General features: G+C 36.6%; 1 protein-coding gene across 1 annotated transcript in view; it reads left to right on the top strand.

Annotated features, from left to right (window-relative positions):
• Cd2ap (CD2-associated protein) overlaps nucleotides 1-22274 on the top strand; it is a 35035-nt gene that overhangs the window by 9597 nt on the left and 3164 nt on the right. The window contains exons 6-17 of the mRNA XM_013019076.1: nucleotides 1580-1700; nucleotides 2528-2718; nucleotides 4722-4800; nucleotides 5123-5217; nucleotides 6906-7010; nucleotides 7858-7894; nucleotides 8622-8687; nucleotides 9132-9297; nucleotides 9632-9771; nucleotides 17613-17725; nucleotides 18649-18750; nucleotides 20045-20217. Coding sequence (XP_012874530.1) covers nucleotides 1580-1700; nucleotides 2528-2718; nucleotides 4722-4800; nucleotides 5123-5217; nucleotides 6906-7010; nucleotides 7858-7894; nucleotides 8622-8687; nucleotides 9132-9297; nucleotides 9632-9771; nucleotides 17613-17725; nucleotides 18649-18750; nucleotides 20045-20217 — 1388 coding nt within the window. The remainder of the gene's footprint in view (nucleotides 1-1579; nucleotides 1701-2527; nucleotides 2719-4721; nucleotides 4801-5122; nucleotides 5218-6905; nucleotides 7011-7857; nucleotides 7895-8621; nucleotides 8688-9131; nucleotides 9298-9631; nucleotides 9772-17612; nucleotides 17726-18648; nucleotides 18751-20044; nucleotides 20218-22274) is intronic.

Below are 22274 nucleotides of genomic sequence, written 5' to 3'. Positions count from 1 at the left end.
AGCTCAAGGCGAGCGCTCTACCACTTGAGCTACAGCGCCACTTCCGGTTTTCTGGTGGTTTATTGGAGATAGGAGTCTCACGGTCTCTCCTGCTCAGGCTGGCTTTGAACTGCGATCCTCAGATCTCAGCCTCCTGAGTAGCTAGGATTACAGGCGTGAGCCACCAGCGCCCGGTGCTGAATTTTTTTTTAACCTAGTGTTTAATACTGTCTTCTGTGTAGCATGGTATTCATAATGCAGTAACACTTTTTTACATCTGTATTGTAATGTCCTGTTCATTGTTTTTTTCATTAGATTGCTTAGATACAGGGATTTCTCTATTCAAGCTAGAATCTTTCCTTGGCCTTCAACAATATGATTTGTACATAGCGCCTTTTACTAAGTTTGCTTTGCAATTATGACAAGGTAGAAAGCACTAAAAACTGTTGTAAGCAAAATGATGTTTCTAGCTATGATTTTGCACGTACTCCTACCAAAAGAGTAATTTACTCCTTGAACTTGACTTCATGCTCAGAGCCAGTGGTTTGTGCCTACAACATTAGCTACTCAGAAGGCTGATCGTAGTTTAAACCAGCCTGGGCAGAAAAGTCTGAGAGACTCTTAAATCTACAATTAACCAGCAAAATGCCAGTCGAGGCATGGCTTAAGTTACCAAAGTGGCAGCCGTGATCAAGCAAGCCAAGTGAGAGGTCTGTCTGTGTCCTGAATTTAAATCCTGGTACTGGCAACAAATGCTTTCACTCAGAACTCCTTAACAGGCACTATACCTTTTAGACAATAATTGCTTTATGAATTAACCTAAAGGAGATTGATTAATCTGATTATAGTGAGTATAAGTAATTTTTGGAAGTTTGATTCATGCTACTTCTGTTGGGAAGGAATCATTTTGAGTGTCATTTATATGTATTTTTAAAAACCAGTAAGTTTGTTTTTGTATTTGGTTAAGAATCATTGTTCAAGTAAAAAGTTTTGACATCTAGGAAATTGTATTCATAAGTCAAACCAAAAGTTTTCTTTTTCATATTTTGTATCTATGTCTTAATTACTGACAAGTGCCTAGTAGTGGCTACAAGACTGAAATGTAACCTATATATACTTTTTGTTGCTTATATATTAATTATTTGATTATGTGGTTAAAAATTATTTTATATCATATGATTGGTTGCAAGTTCTCATTGTAACATGTAAAGTGTTATTAATGTGATTAACCTTATGTGTGACCCATTAAATTCATTGAGATCCACTGTAATATACTTCTCCTCATGTTTTTTTTTTTGACCAGTCCTGGGGCTTGAGCTATGGGCCTGGGCTCTTCCTTGACCCTCTTTGTGCTCAAGGCTAGCAGTCTACCACTTGAGCTACAGTCCCACTTCCAGCTTTTTCTGATTAGTTGATTGGAGATAAGAGTCTCAGACTCTCCTGCCCAGACTAGCTTCAAATCCCAATTCTCGTGAGCCAAGAGCATCCGGCTTCTCATTGTTCTAATTGCATTGTTCATTTTATAACATTTTTTCCCCATAGGGCAAAGATTTTCCCTTAAAAGAAATGTTTATTATTTTTGAGTTGTGAACTCTTTCAGGTAGAAGAAGGCTGGTGGAGTGGAGCCCTGAACAACAAGTTGGGTCTGTTTCCCTCTAACTTTGTGAGAGAGTTGGAAGTCACAGACGAGGGGGAAGCTCAGGAAGTCCAGGAGGATCCAGGTACAAGGGGCAGTTCTCCTATACAATTAAAAAGCTTTAGCAGAGGACCTCGCGTTTAGGCTTTAGTTTTTGAAATGGCATTATCTGCTTTTGACCATTCAGTGAAGCTTAAATGATGGTAAAAGTAAACGAAACGGCAGGGTCATAGGACATTTTTCTTTTTCTGAGCTCAAGCCTCAGGAAACAATTATTGTAAAAATATTGCTTATGGTAACTGATATGTCCATACCAAAGCTATATTTAAGTGCTCTTTTGAACTGCTGAGCTCACAAAGATGGTCTGATACTTAAAGAGATTCAAATTATTTTAGATATTAAATATGTATTTTCCATATATAATAGATTTATTTTTTCTGTGCAGTCAGATGCCAACAGGTTTTGATGGAATGTCATTTTCTACCACAATCCCAAAATCTGAAATTCTTTTGTTGTTGGATGAATTTTCTGGAATGATTTTCTTTCTTAGATTATAAGCATCTTTATAATAGTCTTAGCTTATTTTATTTTTCATCAAAAGATGCAAATTTGATATATTCTAGTCTATTTTATGTTGCTATAATAAAAATTGTGATATTGAGTATCTTACAAAGGAAGGAGACGAATTAAATGTACATAAAATTGTTACCACTTTCTATGACAGCAAAGACGAGTGCAAGGTGCCCCTTACTCTTACATACTTTACATATAATCACTTTTATAGCTTTTATTACTTTTATCCTGCCATTAAAAAATAGATAGAGTATCATAGAGAGCTTATGGAAAGGTATGTGAATTTAGATTTCGTGGTTCTGTGTGGTGTCATCCTTGAAACCCAAATGATTGTTTCAGACTTGGCTTTGCCTGGGTCTGCCTCCCCGTCAGCGGCTTCGGGAAGTGGGAGCGACACTGCGTCGGCACCGGTTACACAGCCCAAAAAAATTCGAGGTATTGGATTTGGTGATATTTTTAAAGAAGGCTCAGTGAAACTTAGAACAAGAACATCCACTGGTGAACCTGAAGAGAAAAAAACAGAAAAGATGGTAATGATGCACTTAATTTAGATGAACTTCCATCCGTTCTCTGATTTAGTTATTATTTTTTTAAGTACTAGGGTTTGATTGAGGGCCTTGGGTTTGCTGGGCAGGGGCTCTGGCTCTTGAGTCATGCTCCAAGTCTTTTCTACGTTCGTTGTTTTTGGAATAGAATTTTGTTTTTGGTTAGGAGTGGCTTGGTTCAGGATTGGTCTTGAATTGTAAGACCGCAGTCTGTACGTGCTAAAGAGCTCAGATTACAGCAGTAAGCCACTGTGTCGTGCTTGGATTCTTTCTTTTTTTAATTGGTTTTTCCCCTGTAGTCCAGTGTGGCCTGGAACTCTAGATCTCTGCCAGTATTCAACTGCTGGAGCTACAGGTGTGCTCCACCTTGCCCAGATCATGAAGCATTTTTTAAAATATAAATGTTAGGTACTCAGTTAAATTTCTGTTTTTGAATTCAATAATAATTGGTTTATGAAGGAGAAAAAGCTTGTGGGGAAGTTTTCTCTCTAAATTTACAATGATTACTTGAGTGTTTGTGTTTGAATCTTATAAAATTGGAATACTTATTTGTTAACTTTAACGTGAACTTTCTTTAGGAAAGCTTCAGGTTTTTTAGTTATAACAGTATAAAGATGAAGTTATTTTTCTTTTCTTTCCCCCCCCCCTTTTTAAACCAAGATTTGCTTCTCTTTTGAAGTGTACCTAAAAGAGGACTTTAAATGATTTCCCAACGCAATATTAATGACGGTTAGCTCCCTTCCTCTGGGTTGTTAACAATGACTAAATTTCCTAATCTCTCCTCTGAATGTATGGGCTTTTATTTTAAAGTAAAATGAAGTTTTACTTTTCATTAGCATTTTACTGGCATTTTACCTGGATCTAATGAGAGGCTTTAGTATAAACCCTTGAGGGTTTTCTTTTTTTGGGTCGGTCGTGGGGCCTGAACTCTGGGCATGAGCGGTGTCCCTGAGCCACCTTCCCAGCCCCATCCTTGAATTTTTGAAACTAAAAGTTTGAAAAAAAAACAAACTCTTTTTTTTTCCCCCACCAGGGAAAAATAGCTGCCCTTTCCATTTCTGTAAAAGTTTTTTTTTTTTTTTTTTTGTTGTTGTTCTAGTGTCAGTTGTTCAGAGATTGTATTCACTGTAGGCATTTGCTCTGACTTTAGGGGAATATTTCCCTATATTTGTCATTTGTAGGTCTTGATCTCTTTTGGGGTGGTGGGGTTAAATTTTGGTGCTTGAGCTTACTTGGCAAGCACTCCTATCACTGACCCTCACCAACAGCCCTCACTTTTCTCTGGCTATTTTTAACAGAAGTTCTTTTGCCATGGCTTGTGCCTGGGCATGATCCATCTGTTCGGTTTCTCTACCATGTCCAGCTCTCCTTCAGGAGTCTTGACTTCCTGCCTGGGTTAGCCTCAAAACTCGATCCTTTTAGTCTCAGACTCCCTAGTAGCTAGGATTATAGACATCAAGCACTGGTGTCCAGCTTTAACTCACAAAAGTTCAAAATATTTTAATACTTAGTAACTTTATGTCTTAGATAGTGATCAAATATAAGAAGTTTTTAATGTCTCCCCATCTCATTTTTACGGTTTATTGCTATTAAGTCTTTACTTTCTAGGTCAGACTTCATAGGTTTAGACCTGGGCTCTAAGACTAAATTGCTGCTGTTGTGAACAAGTTATATTAACTGCTAATCTATACAGAGAGTCACTTATTAGATACATGAAGTGCTTATGTTTTTAGAAATTCCCAAATTAAATTACAGTTGTATTATGAACATCAGAATGTTTATTTTTCTCAATGAGTTTTAAAAGTTCATAGCCATAAGTTATCACTTAAGGTCATTTGAACTTTTTATCTCTTTCATTGCTGACTTCAATTCTGTTTCTAACCTGATTGTAAGTATGCTTGGGGCAAACTGTAATGGGAAACTAACTGTATTGCTATTAACTAGGGTCATTTTCTCTTAACTAATAATAGCATCCTTTTCTGTTGTAGCCTTTAATCATACAGCCACAAGGACCCAAAACTCAAAGTGTGGAAATAACAAAAACAGACACCGAAGGTAAAATTAAAGGTAAGGCTGAGTGAAATACACTCCAAATGCATTATTAAAAGTGTTACATTGTACTGCATATCAGAATATGAGATTGCATGCATCGGGCAGGAAAAGATCTTGCCATTCTTTGTTCATTGATATAACCCTTTCAGATGGAATTGTGCCTTATACGTACATTAGACAAATACTTGAATGATTAAATTATTTAACATTGGCTATATGTTTTAAATATTAAAATATAGTTATTCATCAAGTTTATATATTGCTTTACACAAAATAGAAGCTTAATAAGTATTTGCTGAGTCAATTTTTATAATCCACTTTACTGTCTTTATTTTAGCTAAAGAATATTGTAGAACATTATTTGCCTATGAAGGTACTAATGAAGATGAACTTACTTTTAAAGAGGGTGAAATAATCCATTTGATCAGTAAGGTAAGGTAACTTTCAGTGACTCATTTAACTTATGAGATACTTTTCAAAGTTCACACATTATCTCCAGAATGTCATCTCTAGAGGAACTGGGACTTGGTCTTTGATTTGGGTTCTCAGAACCTTACACAGGGCTCCTATCTTCCATATTTGGATTTGAACTCAGGACCTTGTGCTTTCTATGCAGATGCTGTGTCACTTGCGCTGTTCTGCATGCTTGTTTTGCTTGGCTGTTTTTGAGATAGGATCTTGCTTCATGGTTATGCTGGCCTGGATATCAGTCCTCCTATTTGTTAATTTCTAAAGCTGATTAGTAAGTAATTTTTATTTTAAAGCATTGAGGGAAAAGATAACTGGAAATTCATACTTTTCTATCCTTTATCTAACTTTCATTTTTGGTGTTTTTTTTTGTTGTTGTTATTTTTGTTTTTTGTGCTGGTCCTGGAGCTTGAACTCAGCCTGGGCACTGTCCCTGAATTTTTTTGCTCAAGGTTAGTGCTCTACCACTTGTGCCACAGTTCCACTCCCAGTCAGTACTTTTGGTGCTTGGTTGTAGAAAAGAGTCTCAAGGGCTGTCCTGCTTGGGCTGGCTTTAAACCCTTGATCTCAGCCTCTTGAATTGCTGGAATACAGACGTGAGCCAACAGTGCCCAGCTCCTTTTTCTAATTTTTATCTTTATTTTTTCCTGAGAACCTTTTAGCCTTGTGGATGAAAGTTTAAAATTGATTCAATAAAAAAAAAGTTGAACTCATTTTTGTATAACAATTGCTAAAAGTACTATGTGGAGAATATTGTTCTTTATGAGAATCTTATGATCTGTTGATTTTTTTTTTTTCTTTCGTGGGGAGTGAAGCTATTTTATGAGCTCAGGTGGGAGCATTTGGAAAATCAGCAAAGTCAGAAGATGCCAGCCAGCTCTAGTGTCCTGCCCCCAACCTGTAGTCTCAAAAACTTTTATTTTTTTATTTTTTGGGTCCGGTCATGGGGCCTGAACTCTGGGCCTGGGCGCTGTCCCTCAGCTCTTCAGCTCAAGGCTAGTGCTCTACCACTTGAGCCACAGCACCGCTTCCGGCTTTTTTTCTTTTTGCATATGTGGTGCTGAGGAATCGAACCCAGGGCCTCATGCATGCAAGGCAAGCACTCTACCACTAAGCCACTTTCCCAGCCCGTCAAAAACTTTATTATAAAGGCATTTGAATTAGTTTTTTTTGTTTTTTTGGTTTTTTTTTTTGGGTCCGGTCGTGGGGCCTGAACTCTGGGCCTGGGCTCTGTCCCTTAGCTCTTCAGCTCAAGGCTAGCACTCTATCACTTGAGCCACAGCACCACTTCCGGCTTTTTTCTTTGTGTGGTGCTGAGAAATTGAACCCAGGGCCTCAGGCATGCAAGGCAAGCGCTCTACCACTGAGCCACCTTCCCAGCCCCTGAATTCGTTTTTTTATTGTAAACTTCTGTCCTTGAAAATTAACTGTTATTGCCGGGCACCGATGGCTCATGCCTGTATTCCTAGCTACTCAGGAGGCTTGAGGATCATGGTTCACAGCCAGCCCGAGCAGAAAAGTCCATGAGACTTTTATCTCTAATGAACCATTAGAAAACTGTAAGTGGCACCCAGGCCCAGAATTCAAGCTCCAGGACCAACAAAAAAAAAGTGAAGTAAAATAACTGTTACTGTTTTAATTATTGTTTTTAGGAGACTGGGGAACCTGGCTGGTGGAAGGGAGAACTCAATGGTAAAGAAGGAGTATTCCCAGACAATTTCGCTGTTCAAATAACTGAGCTGGATAAAGACTTTCCAGTAAGCTTTTGTTTCTAGTAGTAACAATGCTTTTTATGTGTTGACATTTTGTTTTGAAGGATAGTTTTTTACATTGCAATTGAGTAGTTTTTACAAAGGAGTTTCTTAAAATTATGTATTTATGTAAAAGGTATTTGAATTGTAGTAAAAGAATATAATAGATAAATGTAGAATGGGAGAGCTGAGTTTATAAAATAGAGTAGAAAACAGACAGTGGAAAGTAAGACAGACTGCCATATTTGATTTCTACCAGTGCAGAAGGTTTAACTGAAGGCTTATAAGAGGAAAACGAAGCTTTTGCTTTCACCTTTTGGAGGTTCTTAAGAAAAGTGAAAGCCAAGTATAGCATTGTTGCTCTTACTGTTGTGTTTTTCAATAACAAGGTGTCTTCTACTTGTTTTGTCACATATGCCATCATCTGTCCTCCAGCTGTGCAAAGGGGCAAATTGGTGGTTAGGAAAATTGAACCAGGGAGGGAGGCCAGGAGTGGGGAGGAACATTTTTCTCATTAAGATACCAGTTGTTAGTTTTTGAGGTATTTGACTAACTTTTGATCAAGGAGGCTGTTTGGAGGTGAGGCTATAGCTCAAGTGCTAGAGTATTTGTCTACCAGACACTCTGCAAGGTCTGGGTTCAATCCCAATCATTGTAACAAACAAGCAGTTCTAATGGGATAAAAAATTTTTTAATGACTTTCTGTTGAATTGTTACTGTCTTAGCAGTTGGTCATTTTGGCAATAATTAGATGGGGAAGAGATACTCATTTAATTTAGGCTACAATCAGAATTGTTTAAAGCAGTCACTTAGCATGTAACGTGTCAACATTTTCGCTGTTTTTCTAAAACAGAAACCAAAGAAACCACCACCTCCTACTAAGGGTCCAGGTATGTAAGACACACATTATCTACTTTGCTATTTTTCTTAGTTTTAGGTTCTAAACCAGTAAGATTGGGTTTAATGTAAACTATTAAGTTTTTATCAGCAAAAATAATACTATATATAAAAGTTTTTAGAACTATGGCAAAATCATGTTAACATGCATTACAGTAGTCCATTGTTATTATTTTTAAAAGCATAAATGGTATAAAACAGAATCCTAGCTGAATGTAATAGTGTATGCCTGTATTCACAGCTCTCAGAAGGCTAAGGCAAGATAGTGAGTTTTAAGGCTAGAACGGGTACATAGCATATTAAAGTTAAAATATAAACATTAAAATTGGGATTTTGACAATAGCCAGCATCTTAGTTATATGAAATATTGAATTAATAAAACTGACCAAGCTTAACTTTGTTTTAGAAAACTTAATAGATTGACCGGATGAGTCTTTCTGCCCACACCACCTTCTTTCTGTTGGGATAGAGCCCTGTGAAGTTTTGAGCCTCTCCCGTTATTGGAGTAATGAACTTATGCTACCTTGCCCAGCTGTTTTTGGTGAAGGGTCTTGAATTTCTTTTGCCCCACTGGCCTCAAACCATGAACCCTCCTCAGCTTCCTAAGTAGCTAGGATTACAAATTGTGAGCTGGTGTCCAGCTTATTATTTACGTTTTATAAGGTAATGTCTCTAAGCTTTAAAATTACCTTACAGTTTTCTTAAAATTACTCTCCCCAGCTCCAAAGCCTGACCTGATGTTTGCTGCAGAGAAGAAATTTTCTCCCCTAAAGCTTGAAGAAAAAGGTGAGACCGATCGATGTTCTCCCCCGTCTTCTCCCAAGCAATCCTTTTTTCCTTGTCATAAAAGGATGTCTCTGCAGTAACTCATTTGTACCAACTTCTCACAAGTGCCTGTGCTTTTTGAAATGTATAGTTTTCCTGGGAGGGAATATTTGGTCAAAATGGAATAGGAAGGAATTAAGCTTTTACTTCAAACTGATAGCAGTTCACATTGTTCAAAAATGTAACCTTTTTTTCCCCAGTAGATTGTATTAATCATAGTTATTTCAACTAATGTATAGGAAAACAAGCAGTAAATAACTGATTTATTATATATATAGTGTCCATTAAAATTTAACTGTTTAAATTTAAATTGGAAGTTTTCCAGCTTGACAGTAACTTTTTAAAAAGGAAAAACCTAAGTAGTTTATATTGTTGATAACTTGTTAAATGTTTTTTAATCATCAGATGAAAAATCACTTCTGGATCAGAAACCTATTAAACCAACTGCTCCACAGGTCCCACCCAAAAAGCCAACTCCACCTACCAAAGCCAATAATTTATTGAAATCTCCTGCAGCAGTGTACCCAAAGCGGCCCGAAAAACCGGTTCCTCCACCACCTCCCACAGCCAAGTGAGTTTTACCTAATTCTGAACTAGGCTGCTGACTTCCTGCCTTTGTTCTAGGTGGATGTGTTGCCTTTGTAAAGTAATTTTTTTGTTTTGCTATAGACTGTAGTCTGTTAAATTTAATCTTGTATTCACAATAAGCTGCATGCTCTGGAAACTGTTTAGACATTTCTGATGCTATTGTGGTCAGTCTTCTGACTGATATTTATGGAAATCATTTTACAGAACAGGTAGTAATCAGTGTTACCTTATAAATTTTTTTAATGCCCATAAGTTATAATTTTAAAAAGTTGTATTATATACTCAAATGATTTTTGTGTATGTTGTGTGTATTTCAGAATTAATGGAGAAGTTTCTATTTCATCAAAATTTGAAACTGAGCCAGTATCAAAACCAAAGCTGGATTCTGAACAGTTGCCACTTAGACCCAAATCAGTAGACTTTGATTCATTAATAGCACGGAGCTCTAGAGAAACAGGTAAGTCAGGCTGGACAAAGGTATTGCATTGAAAGAACTGGTCAGTATAGTGTTTACTGTTTTAAAGAGATTTGTAAATATTAGTTGTAAGAAGAAATACTGAGATTTTTTTTTTCTTTTTTAACTCAGTAACCAAAGTAGAAAAATATAACTTACAGGGCCAAATCTTTATTACTTAACTGGTCAGAGGTTTCTTATTGATCAGAAGACAGAAATGAGTAAGTTTCTATATTGGTCAGGAAACCTATCTTCCAGTGTTTTTGCAATGGGATGACCATTCTACCTAAATCAGACAGATATGAATATATTTTAGTTTTTAAAAGTTTGAAACTAAAGTGAGGTGCTAGCGCTCATGCCTGTCTTCTACCTATTCAGAAGTTGAGGTCCAGTGTATCACAATTCAAAGGCAGCCTGAGCGGAAATGTCTGTGAGATTCCAATTCCAAAATAACCAGCAGAAGCTGGGCTGGAGGCATGGTTTAAGAAGTAAAATATCAGCCAAGCAAGCTTGACACCCTGAGTTCATATCCCTGTACCAGCATCAATGCCAGCATTAGTTTATATTTGATAAAATTTTCTGAATTACTTTTTCTGAAGATTGTTCCAAATACAAGAGATTATGTTTTTAATGATTATATATCAGCAGGCTAATTTTGATAATTGTTTTTATTAAGGTTTAGGGATGACCTTTTCTTTTTAGCTTAATCTTGTCTGTACTTGGTTTTTTGTTGCAGCAGTGGCCTTCTGAGAAAGCCCTCCTAGTTAGAGGAGCATTACTTTGTGATAGTGATTATTTTATACAGTATTTTGCATTTGCTTAACTTTTTACATTTTTTTAAAAATTTAATTTAATTTTATTTGTGAACATACTGTACAGAGGGGTTACAATTACATGGGCAGGATAATGCGTACATTTCTTACCAAGCATTGCAGCCTCCTCCTTTGGTTTACCCTTCACATCCCTTCCCAGCCTCCCCCCTCCCCCACTTTTTACATTTTTTAAAAGTACTTTTTCATATATGTTCTCATTTTTATAGTAAATCAAGTAAACATGTTGTTTCCCCTTTTTAAAATCTAAACAGAGTAAGAAATAGATACATCACATATTCCTAATTGTATAAATCAAGAGTGCTTTAAATAACTTTTTTAGCTTTAGTGCTAACACTTTATATTTCCACTTTAACTTTTTTCCATCTTTTGTCAATGCAAAGAATCTAAAGTATGGTAGTTTTTTAGTCTTTTGATTTAACCTTTTATAAATCCTTTTGTTAGGTCTCTAGTAATGGGTAATATCAGATTCACACTGATTTCTGGGAAGTAAAATGTTGGCAATTCAGAGAAATTCACCAAAATTAGTGTTATTTGGTAGAACTCTATGATTTCAAAAATAATTCTATATTCTTTTGTTAAAGAGATGAGTAAAAAAACAAGGTTTCTTTTTAAATTCAAAATTAGCTAGGAATGTGTTTTTCGGGTTAGTTTGAGCCAAACTTTGCACAATTTTATCTGTAGAAAAATTAAAGCTTAAAAGTTTTCATACCTTGAGTCTAGCACAAAAAGTGTTAGTGAGGACCATATACCAGCCAGCTCATTCTGGCATGTATATGAATACACGTAGTGTGTGAAGTTTGCAAAAGCTGGGTACTATTGGCTCTTTTTGATGGAGTCCCTTGGGGAATTGAAGAAACAGTACTTAAATTCAGAGTATGTATTTGTAGGTCATTTTGTATCATTCTCGAATAATCGCTTTATGTAGTTTGCTTCAGAGTAAGGAACATTTGAAAGTACTTTATGTAAAATGCATCTCACTTTTTTCCTGTACCATTTCTGCACTCACCAACAAGCTGCCCCTTGCAGTCAACATTGCAGTAGTGGAATCTGTTCCTGGTGGTTGGAAAGTTTTATATTTTTGGGGAGTCTTGTTTTTCTCCTGTATACACAGTGGCTATATATGTTTCATATAAATAAAGAGACTTGGTTGACAGAGTTTGTAACTCACTGTTGGTTTTTCCTTATATAAAAGAGATTCTAAACTTGTACAAGCCAGAAAATTCACAGCTAACTTCCAGATAACTGTGTCTTATTTCTTGCACTTACTTTGGCTAACTGTGGTAAACCACACTTACATACTATAAAGCTCAGAATATTTTTTTTTTTTTTTTTGGTCCAGTTGTGGGGCCTGAACTCTGGGCCTGGGCGCTGTCCCTCAGCTCTTCAGCTCAAGGCTAGCGCTCTACCACTTGAGCTACCGCGCCACTTCTGGCCTTTTTTCTTTTTGCTTATGTGGTGCTGAGGAATCGAACCCAGGGCCTCAGATATGCAAGGCAAGAACTCTACCACTGAGCCATCTTCCCAGCCCAAGCTCAGAATATTTTGAAGATGGAGTTAAGTAAATATTTGGTGAGCATGGTGAGCAGCTGCTGTGTCCACAGTAGTATTTTAGACCTAGGTAGTGTGTTTTATCTCAATAACAGGAATAGTTGCCAGGAGCAAAATGTATATGTCCCAAACATGATTCAGAGGTATCCCTGTGTCTTTTTTCAGTAAATGATTAGCTTATACCTTGTACCAAATGATTATTCTGTATCAGTAGTACCCTTCACTAGAAATAAGTATTTCAGCGTTTGGCAAAAGGGGTAGGTAGATGGGTAGAATTGGAGTTTGAACTCAAGGCCTTGCGCTTGTTAGGCGAGTGCTCTACAGCTTGAGCCATGCCTCTTTCCTGATTGTTTTGGCATGTATGTACGTATGGATGTCTTTATTTTTTTCTCATACAGGATGGCCAGCCTCAGGCTGAGACACTCATCTCTTCCTGCATAGTTGGGACTATATACATGCCATGTTCTTTGAAATAGGGTCTTGCTAACCTTTGCCCAGACCAGCCTTGGCGGTCATCTATACGCCTGCCCTCCAGAGGCCTGTGATTACAGGTGTGAGCCAGAGCAGCCAGCCCGAATTTCAGACTTTCCCCAGTATTGACATTAATTCAGTGAGCTGTGTTTGAGATAGGATCCAAGATTAAGCATGAGATTTGTTTGTGTCATGTACTCTACACCCACAGCTTCAAGAGAATTTCATGTAGTACTTTTCATCTGTCCTTATTTTGACTGCCTTAACCCCATTACCTGAGGTCAAGGGTCAAGTGTGGAATCAGGCTAGCACTCAAACTATTGGATCATTTTTTAATTTCATATGTGCAGACTAAGAATGTTCTACCTGGGCTGGGAAGGTGGCTCAGTGGTAGAGCGCTTGCCTTGCATGCATGAGGTCCTGGGTTTGATTCCTCAGCACCACATAAGAAAAAAGCCGGAAGTGGCGCTGTGGCTCAAGTGGTAGAGCGCTAGCCTTGAGCTGAGGGACAGCGCCCAAGCCCAGAGTTCAGGCCCCACGACCGGACCCCCCCCCCCAAAAAAAAAGAATGTTCTACCTGTACTTGTAAAGATATTAATTATTCCTTGTTCATGAGCTATATTTGTCACTAAAAAGTACTTTATGTGTGTCAGGTTTAGGCACAGTTTATCAGTCGCTAAAAACCGTGGTATGTGCCTCAGGTTCTGGCTTACTTGAAGTTGCACATTTGTGAAATTAGCCTTTACATTTTAGAAAATAAAAAGTGTATGGAAGTCTTTATTCAGTTCCATTATTAGGTGAAGTAATATTGAGCTGATTTACAGTAAAAAGTATACTGACTGCTGTTAAAAATGGAGGTTTAACAAATAGGTTAGTTTCTTCTCCAGATCTCTCTTGTGATAATTTGGTTTATCCCACCTACTAGAAAATGGGGCATTGAAGTTCTGATGAGTGATGTTTCTCTTCCACCCCCCCTCAAGTTAGATCCATCTCATTCTATTAAATATCTATGAAAGATAGGAATTTGACTTGATGTCTCACATTTTCTTTTTATCAGCTTATATACATATTCATGTATGTGTGTGAGATAATTATATGTACACACACACACACATTCTGGCTTTTGTACATATGAGCCATCCCTAGAAAATGGTTTCCTGTTTCCGTACAGAAGGCAGGACATGACTAAGCCCCCTATGGCCTGTAACACAGTGGTGTACTGAAGAGCTCCTAGGAACCATGTTTTAATTTTTTTTTCTCCTTTTCAAACACTTCATCAAAAATGGCCTTTAGGGAAAATGTCACTGGCATTACAGTTACTTATGAAGTTCTAAGTAGTGAAGTTCCTGAGAAGTAAAATTATTTTTGAAATTAATTTGAAAACACTGAACAGAAAATTTAGGATAAACATAGCTATTATATTGAGGAAGCTCAAGCAGTTAAGGTACTGTTAGAGAGTAGTATGTTATTTCCTTTGATTTGATTGGTATTTTTCTTTTATAAATTCTAAGATTCAAAGCAAACTTTGGGGGGGGGGAATGGATTATTTGATCCTAAAACAGTCATACTGAACAAGGAAATTCCAATTTTATTTTAAGGTTGGCCTATTTTTGTTCGAATAGCTTTCTCAGTATTTACTCTGGAATTTATGATGAGATTTTCCTGATGTTTCCTTTTGAGTAATAGACTTTATTTACTCACTGACTTTGGGCTGGAGCTGGGGTTTGAACTCAGGGACTAGGGGCTGTCCCTTAGCCTTTTCACTTTAGGCTAGTGCTCTCTGACTTGAGTCACAGGTCTACTTCTAGCTTTTTTAGTCTCACAGACTTTCCTCCCCAGGCTGGCTTTGAAACACAATCCACAGATTTCAGCTCTCCTGAATAGCTGAGATTCCAGGCTTGAGCCACTGGTGCCTGGCTTTGAGTCCAAGACATTATAAAAAATGATCTTGTGTCTGAACTAGGATTCAAAAGTTTTCATAGTAGTTTTCTTAATCGAATTATGGAGTATCATCACATAAGGCATTAATGAATAAACATGCACGAAATATTTTAAAGATGATATTGAGTTAATTTTTTGTAGTGAGATATATTAAAGTACTATTAGGCAATATATTTCTGTTTTACGATACGTGAGGTAAAAAGTGCTTCTTAATTGTAATTACTGTAGTGTACCAAAGACAAGTAGTTGACTAAAAGGGGATTTAATTTTAGTAACAGCTATAAGATAATAAAATACTGCTGTAAAAGCCGGAAGTGGCGCTGTAGCTCAAGTGGTAGAGCGCTAGCCTTGAGCTGAAGAGCTGAGGGACAGTGCCCAGGCCCAGAGTTCAGGCCCCACAACTGGACTGAAAAAGAAAAAAAAAAAAAGAAAGAAAATACTGCTGTATAACTTTGACCTCTTAATGTGCTAAGCTATCCTTTCAGAAATTGTCTTCTTCATTTAGAAATTAATAAAAAGGCTTATTACATTAGCTTAGTCTGTATTGAAATACTAATTTTAAAACTTTTTCTCTTGAAAGACAAAGGAGAAAGTCTGAAATCAAATACATACCTCATATATGTTCGGAAAACCTGCAATGACTGTCATATGCTGTGCTAAACATTGAAATGCTTCTGTTCATTCTACAAACTGTTCCTTTTTCCTGCTTTGTAAAATAATTTTTTTGGTTTAGTCTTTTTTCTAGACATTCCTATCCTTGACTTTTCTTTCCAGATTTTGTTTCCTAGCCTGTTTGCCATGTTTCCCTTCTTACGTGTCAGGAAATTATCCTACCCTTCTCCATTTTGGTAAGATAACAATTTATAAAAGAAATCAAAATAGTATATTTAGTAGATAGGTGGTGCACATTTATTTTTTTTTCTTTGTAATTTTACTCAAAGTGTACATGTTTGTTTGTCAATTCTAATCCTTTTGGTTTTCCATTTTAAAATAAAATAAAATTCATTTTGGAAAAATGGTCTTGATTTTTAATTTAAAATATTCCTTTAAAAAAGAACTTTAAAGAATGTTGACAACTTAAAAGAAAAAAATCATCTTATTTTCTTCCCAAATTGGCTGTTTCATTTGGCTGTTAGAAACTTGCACATCTTTCCAGCAACATGCAGCGGTGTAAGCGGCTGGGAGTGTGACACTGCCAGAGTTGAGGGTGAGACCATTGGCATCACGTGAATCCAGATTGCACACTGTGCGTCTAACTCACGTGATAGTTTGCCAGAGTTGAGGGTTAGACCATTGGCGTCCCAGTGAATCCAGAGTGCACACTGCGTCTAACTCACGTGATAGTTTCAAGTGGAGAGCCTGAATGGTTCACTTGTCTTTTTGTTGTAGACCAAAATAGGATGTATGGAAGGTATTTCACATGAACATGGATCATTTACCCTTTCAGTTTCATTTCTCTTCATTTCTCTCATGTTTTTTGGTTTGTTTCTTTTTCTTCCTGCATGTTGCTTAAATATGCATTTGAAAATAATCTCTGTAGGCCAAATTGATTGTATTTTAATGTTGGAAGTTTTTCTGTATGTTGTCAATAAGAATCTATTACTATAAAAGGGTATTTTTTTTACCCTTTAAGCTTAATGTGTTCTTTAACCTACTTTTTAAGAATATCAATTATTTTCTTGCTAGCTAATTGAATTTTGTTTTAAAAATAGAATATTTTAAATATCAAACCTTTTCAGTTATATAATGCATTTTTTACTGTATAATGATTTCTAACTATAGTTTGTTATTATTGACATTTATAAGACAAAAAATATTGAAACAAGCTTCTGATATATTAGTTTGGTGACTTTGTCCCAGATGGAACATGGAAAGTAACCTGTGGAAACAGATAACAATAGTCAACCAGTACTTGCAGTTGTAAAATGCTTATTTCCAAGTAGTAATGCCCCTTTTCTGCCTTACCTGTGTTTTTATCTCTTAGAATTCCATAAAGTCTATAAATTACTTTGAACATGAAATTTGATGAATAAACATTGAAGGTGATAATGACAACTGTCGTTTTAAAGAAACAAATATCTGAGTGTTGGTAGTATAACTGCCTAGGAATCTGATGATGTCCAAAATGAATACAGTGCTAGCTAGATAAGAATACGTGCTACTGCGTAGAACATTGTGGCTGGCTGTGGTTATTTCTAGTTTGGAATCTGGGCTACAGGAAGGTCAGCAGAAAGATCAGCAGATTGCCAAGAGGATTTTTCTATCATACATGAGTACTGGGGCTTCAGAGTTACAGAAACTTCTTAAGTGAGGTTTTCTTGCCTATCTAGAAAAACTCAAGGTAATTACATAGCACTTGTTTCAAAGTGTGAGTTAACTTAGATTTGTCTAGAATCTACTGGGCCAAAGGTCAGTTAGTCCTTGCTGGTGAGGAATCCAGTTCATGAGCTATGCAGCATTTTTCCTGGTGTCTCTTCAATCAGAGACACAGAGAACTCTAAAGACAAGTTTGAGTCCCAACAGTAACACTGGAAGGACGTATATATGAAGGTACATCATGCCTTTGCTTTGTATAGCTAGTAGAGATGGAAATAGTGCGGTGCTGGATACAGATGGATCTTGAAAATTCGAATGCTAGTCCACTAGTTGACATTTGAAACACATTTAATATGTAAAATTTGTGATGTGCTGTGATTAATCAGCATTTAAATGGACTGTATTAATAAGTAAGACCTTTAATAAGATAATAGCTTTTTATGCTCCAATTTATGATACAGATTTATCTTTCCCTAAGAGCTTTCTGTTGAGGTCTAAATCTGTATTGGAAACAACCATTGTTGTTAATAAAAATATTACACCGTAAAATATACTAGCTAGAGAGCATGCTTGTGGTTTAAAGGGTAAGTGTCTTCCAAATGCAGTATATAAAGCATAGATCAACTTGTGAGCTTTCAAATTAGTCGTGCTCTTTTTAATTTATAGTTTAATAACAAAAAAACACTGCTTTCTAAGAGGTTATCTCAATAGATAATGTTAATTTCTATTCTCTAGATGTTGTAAATTTTGATGACATACCTTCCTCAGAAAACTTGCTGCATCTCACTGCAAATAGACCGAAGATGCCAGGGAGAAGGCTGCCTGGCCGCTTCAATGGTGGACATTCGGTGAGTCGTACGTCGTTCTTATTACAGGAAAATACAGATGCTTTAGGTGACCCGGAGTCCATTTGTAGATGCGAATGAGGAGGGCTTATTACTGCACCAGAGTTTACAAGTCAGGAAGATAACTGTAGGCCAAGAGACATTCTGTCATTTAAGAAAATACAGAAAAAGAACTAAGTTTAATTGTGGAATCAAAAGTAAGGATGAGACATACATAGAGAAATGTGAGACCCATAATCACAGAGCACAGGGCCAACAGGGAATATGGGACTTGTTTAATCTATCTGTGGTTAGAATTACATACTAGCTGCTCATTTTAAGAAAGACTTTTTTTTGGCCAGTCCTGGGGCTTGAACTCAGGGCTTGGGCACCGTCCTTAAACCTCTTTTACTCAAGGCCTAGCACCCTGCCACTTGAGCCACTACACCACTCCTGGCCTTTTCTGTATATGTGGTACTGAGGACAAACCCAGGGCTTCATGCATGGTAGGCAAGCACTCTACCACTAAGCCAGCCCTTAAGACTTTTTTCTTAGTGGGATATTTGTTGTTTTTGTACTTGTCCTGGTATCTAAGTAGCTCTTTTAAAAGAAACAAAAGTTATTTGCTGCCTGGAATATAGGCCATACTTTAAGTTGATATATTTACTTAAGCATTGTTGTGTCTTTAAATAGCCTGGGTAAATGGTTTTTTAATAATTACTGTAAGGTAGTCTGCTTTTGCACTCAAGATACATGAAACTATGTAGCATCCAGATAACATCAGTGGCAGAAGTGCATCCAGTGTGAAACTATAGCACCCAGCTAACATCAGTGGGATATCAGAAATAGAAATGGCAGAAGTGTAATGTTTCTTTCATTACCTAGTTGCTACTGTTTTCTTCTTTAATCTGTTCTGTGTCTTGATTTACCAAAAAAAAAAAAATCAGCCAACTCAAAGCCCAGAAAAAATCTTGAAGTTGCCAAAAGAAGAAGATAGTGCCAATTTTAAACCATCTGAGTTTAAAAAGGACACAAGCTATTCCACAAAGGTGAGATGCATTGGAGTCTAAGATTTACATATTTCATAGAATTCTTTGTGAACATCAGTATTACAGAATTTAAAGTATTCCCTTAAGAAGAATTATTCTCAGAAATAAAGTAATTCCTGCTGAAAACTGATTTGTTAACTGGTCGCATGACTCTCTTCAAGTGTTTTTAATAGAGCCTGCTATTTTAAATGAGTATTCAGTATTTCATATTTTAAGGCATAAATCTATACATTTCTCTTTAAATGTTCTTGCTAAGCATATACTCTGAAATTAGGTCACATAAAATAATTTTCACTTAACCACTTATGAGGGATAAGAAGTCAGGAGGTAATTACTTGTTTTGCATTTTATGTAGCTTGGCTCTTACCTTGCTTAGAACTAAGTACGTACTGGAATGAGCCAGAATACATGGATCTCTCTGTTATATGATTTTAATGTCTTTGTTAAACACGTATCATTTTTTTAATTTTTATATAACTAGCACATCTACTCATGTATATGTGTCTAATTATTCTTTAGTTCCATAGCTTGGTTCATTTTACTACTACAATGTATCAAAGATATTTAATCTGATTCTGTAAACTGTTAGCAGACTACTGAAATTTACTAACATGACAGTCAAATTTTAGAAGAATTAGGATATGGACTTAGGATCAATGAGCTTACAAATATTTTTATAATTACTTACATGTGAAGCTCTTTGGACATTCTAAGCCATGTTTTTATTAATAGGAAATCAAGAAAACACCTTAATATTGCTAAGACATTCTTGCTTGTAGATGTTCCACTATGAAATCTGTCCATATGGAAATCTGATGGGTTAAAAAATAAATAAAATATTAGCGTTTTCCATAATAACCACCAGTGATTGCGAGTTTAGTTGTCTGGTGGTTTTGTCAGGGATGAACTTTAAAATGTCCTTTGAATTTTCATATTTGCCAGTTATCTTCCAAGTGTGGGTTGACTATCCATTATACAAATACTTAGAGTAGAAAGTGTTTGATATTTCATGGTTTTGTTTGTTAATGTTGGAACATTTATCTGTATGAGTTGAAGCATCTTGTGAACGAGACTTGAGAAAGCATGAAATTTGTTTCATGTTTACGTGAAACAAATGTAGTATGCCTACATTTTGACTACAAACCCATACTTGTGGTCCAGTGTAAAATTTTCAGATTTGGAATGGTTAGTCTGTTTAGATTGTTTTATGTCCTTGTTATAAAATTTTTTTGAACTTAAGTATAAAAAATTATAAATAAAAATAGGAAAAACAATCCTTTTATTATGCTTCCAGCCATCTCCAACACTTTCAAGTGCATCTAAGGCCACTACAACTGCTTTCCTAACTCCATTAGAAATCAAAGCAAAACTAGAAGCAGATGATGGGAATCAAAATTCCTTGGATGAACTTAGAGCCCAGATTATTGAGTTGCTGTGTCTTGTGGAGGCACTGAAAAGGGATCATGGGTAAGCCGTCCGTGTTTTCTCCTGGGAGTACTGCTTTACACAGACTTCTCAACCTTGACCCACAAAAGAGCTAGTAGTCTGACCAGTCTGCAGAGTCAGCAGGGTCTCATTGAAATTGCCAACTGTAGTTCTTTGGGTTTAAAAAGCAACTTGAATAGAAAAACTTATTCTAGTAGCTCAATTTTTTAGAAAAGACACCTTATATATGTTTATGTTTAGGCTAGAAATACGCATGTGCACGCGCGCACACACGCACATACACACACAAACACACACATATGTGTTTAGGCTAGAAATCTGGTCAGACGCAGTGTTTTAATTATGCTTGAAAAGAACAAGTAAACCATATTGTGTTTTAGATATAGCATGTATCTAAAATGTATCAGAGGACTTATTTCTGCTGCTAGTAAGTTAATATTTACAAAATGGATGCATTGTGATAGGTGCTCGCTAATGGCCTTCTCAGCTCTGAGTCTATCACTTATCTATGCTCAGTACCAAACCCAGATCTTTGTTCATGCTCAACAAGTGCTGAACCACTGAGCTACACTCCCAACTTTGAAAATATTTGAAATTTTTGATTTATATATATTTTTCTAGTCCCAGGGTGTTAGTTTGGTCTCATGTTAGCTTAATTTGCTTGTTCATGGCTTGGTTCTCTCCAGTTCTACTTTTTGCTAGTTAGTTGGATGAGTCTCCAAGAATGAAATTTTTCCAGACTGGCTTTGAATTGCAATTTTCTTGTTTTGGTCGGTCGTGGGACTTGAACTCTGGGCCTGAGCACTGTCCCTGCGCTCTTCAGCTCAAGGCGAGCGCTCTACCACTTGAGCCACAGCGCCACTTCTGTGAATTGCAGTTTTCTTATAGCTAGAATTATAGGCATGAACCACTGTCACTTGGCATTCCACGCCCCCCCCTTTTTTTTTCCCTGTCTTGGGGCTTTAACTCAGCCTGGATACTATCCCTGAACCTCTTTATGTTCAATGCTAGTACTGTTCTATTTGAGCCACAGTGCCACCTCTGGCCTTTTCTAAGTAGTTTATTAGAGATAAGAGTATCATGGACTTTGCTGCTGGCTTCAAACAGCCATCCTCAGATCTCAGTCTCCTGAGTAGCTAGGATTATAGGCATGAGCCACCGGCGCCCATCCTAGAGCTTGAACTTGTCTCTGAGTCTCTTTGGGCTCAAGGTTAGTGCTCTACCCCTTAAGCGATAATGCTATTTCTGGCTTTTTTTTGAGTAGTTCATTGGAGAGAAGAGTCTCACAGACTTTTCCTGCCTTGTCTGGCTTCAAACCATGATCCTCAGATCTCAGCCTCCCAAGTTGCTAGGATTATAGCTGTGAGCCACCAGTGCCTGGCTTTCCTTTGTTTTTTAAATGAAGAAATGTGTTCAGAAAGATAAAAGCTGCTGTATGATTACACAGTATTTGAATTTCAAACCTTGTTCCATTGTAAGCTTAATCCTGGAAAAGTAGGCGAAACATCAAAGAGAAGCTAAGTGACAGAAGCTAAGAGTGTTCACCCGGTCATGTCAGCTCCCATCGAAGAGGGTTGCTTGGAATATAGTACAGAGTTCACTTCCAGGGCCATGTTACCTTGAGCCAGTAATGACCATTTTTCTCTCAATTTTCAGTTGGCCTAGGATTCCTTATGAATAACAATATTGAGATTAGCAATGTAAGGTACCAGTAGTTTGTAGAACAATTTTAGTATCTCTTAGATGGAGAAAATAACTTATATAGCTTAAAAATATGCTTTATAACGTTCATACAATACAGAATTTCTTGGATAGTTTGTTGGAATTTTAGTTGTGAATTTTAACTCACATTAGAGCTGTGAGTTATTCCTACATAAATACTGAGTACAACATACCAATTCTGATTTTTGAATTTTGTTATTTTTATCCTTTTGATACCAAGTGTACTAGTTTTAATGAAGCACTAATTAAACCCACAGATTTGCTTATAGATGCTCTTAAATTAGTGATGGAGTGAAAACAATTTTTCTGATTTTATATATACTTTGAAGTGTATGTTATGCATTTCAGAAGTCTTT

Source organism: Dipodomys ordii, unplaced genomic scaffold, assembly GCF_000151885.1.
Source record: "Dipodomys ordii isolate 6190 unplaced genomic scaffold, Dord_2.0 Scaffold44, whole genome shotgun sequence".
NCBI classification, from domain to species: Eukaryota; Metazoa; Chordata; class Mammalia; order Rodentia; family Heteromyidae; genus Dipodomys; species Dipodomys ordii.
The sequence above is the reverse complement of the archived record's forward strand: the minus strand, read 5'-3'. Positions and strand labels throughout refer to the sequence as shown.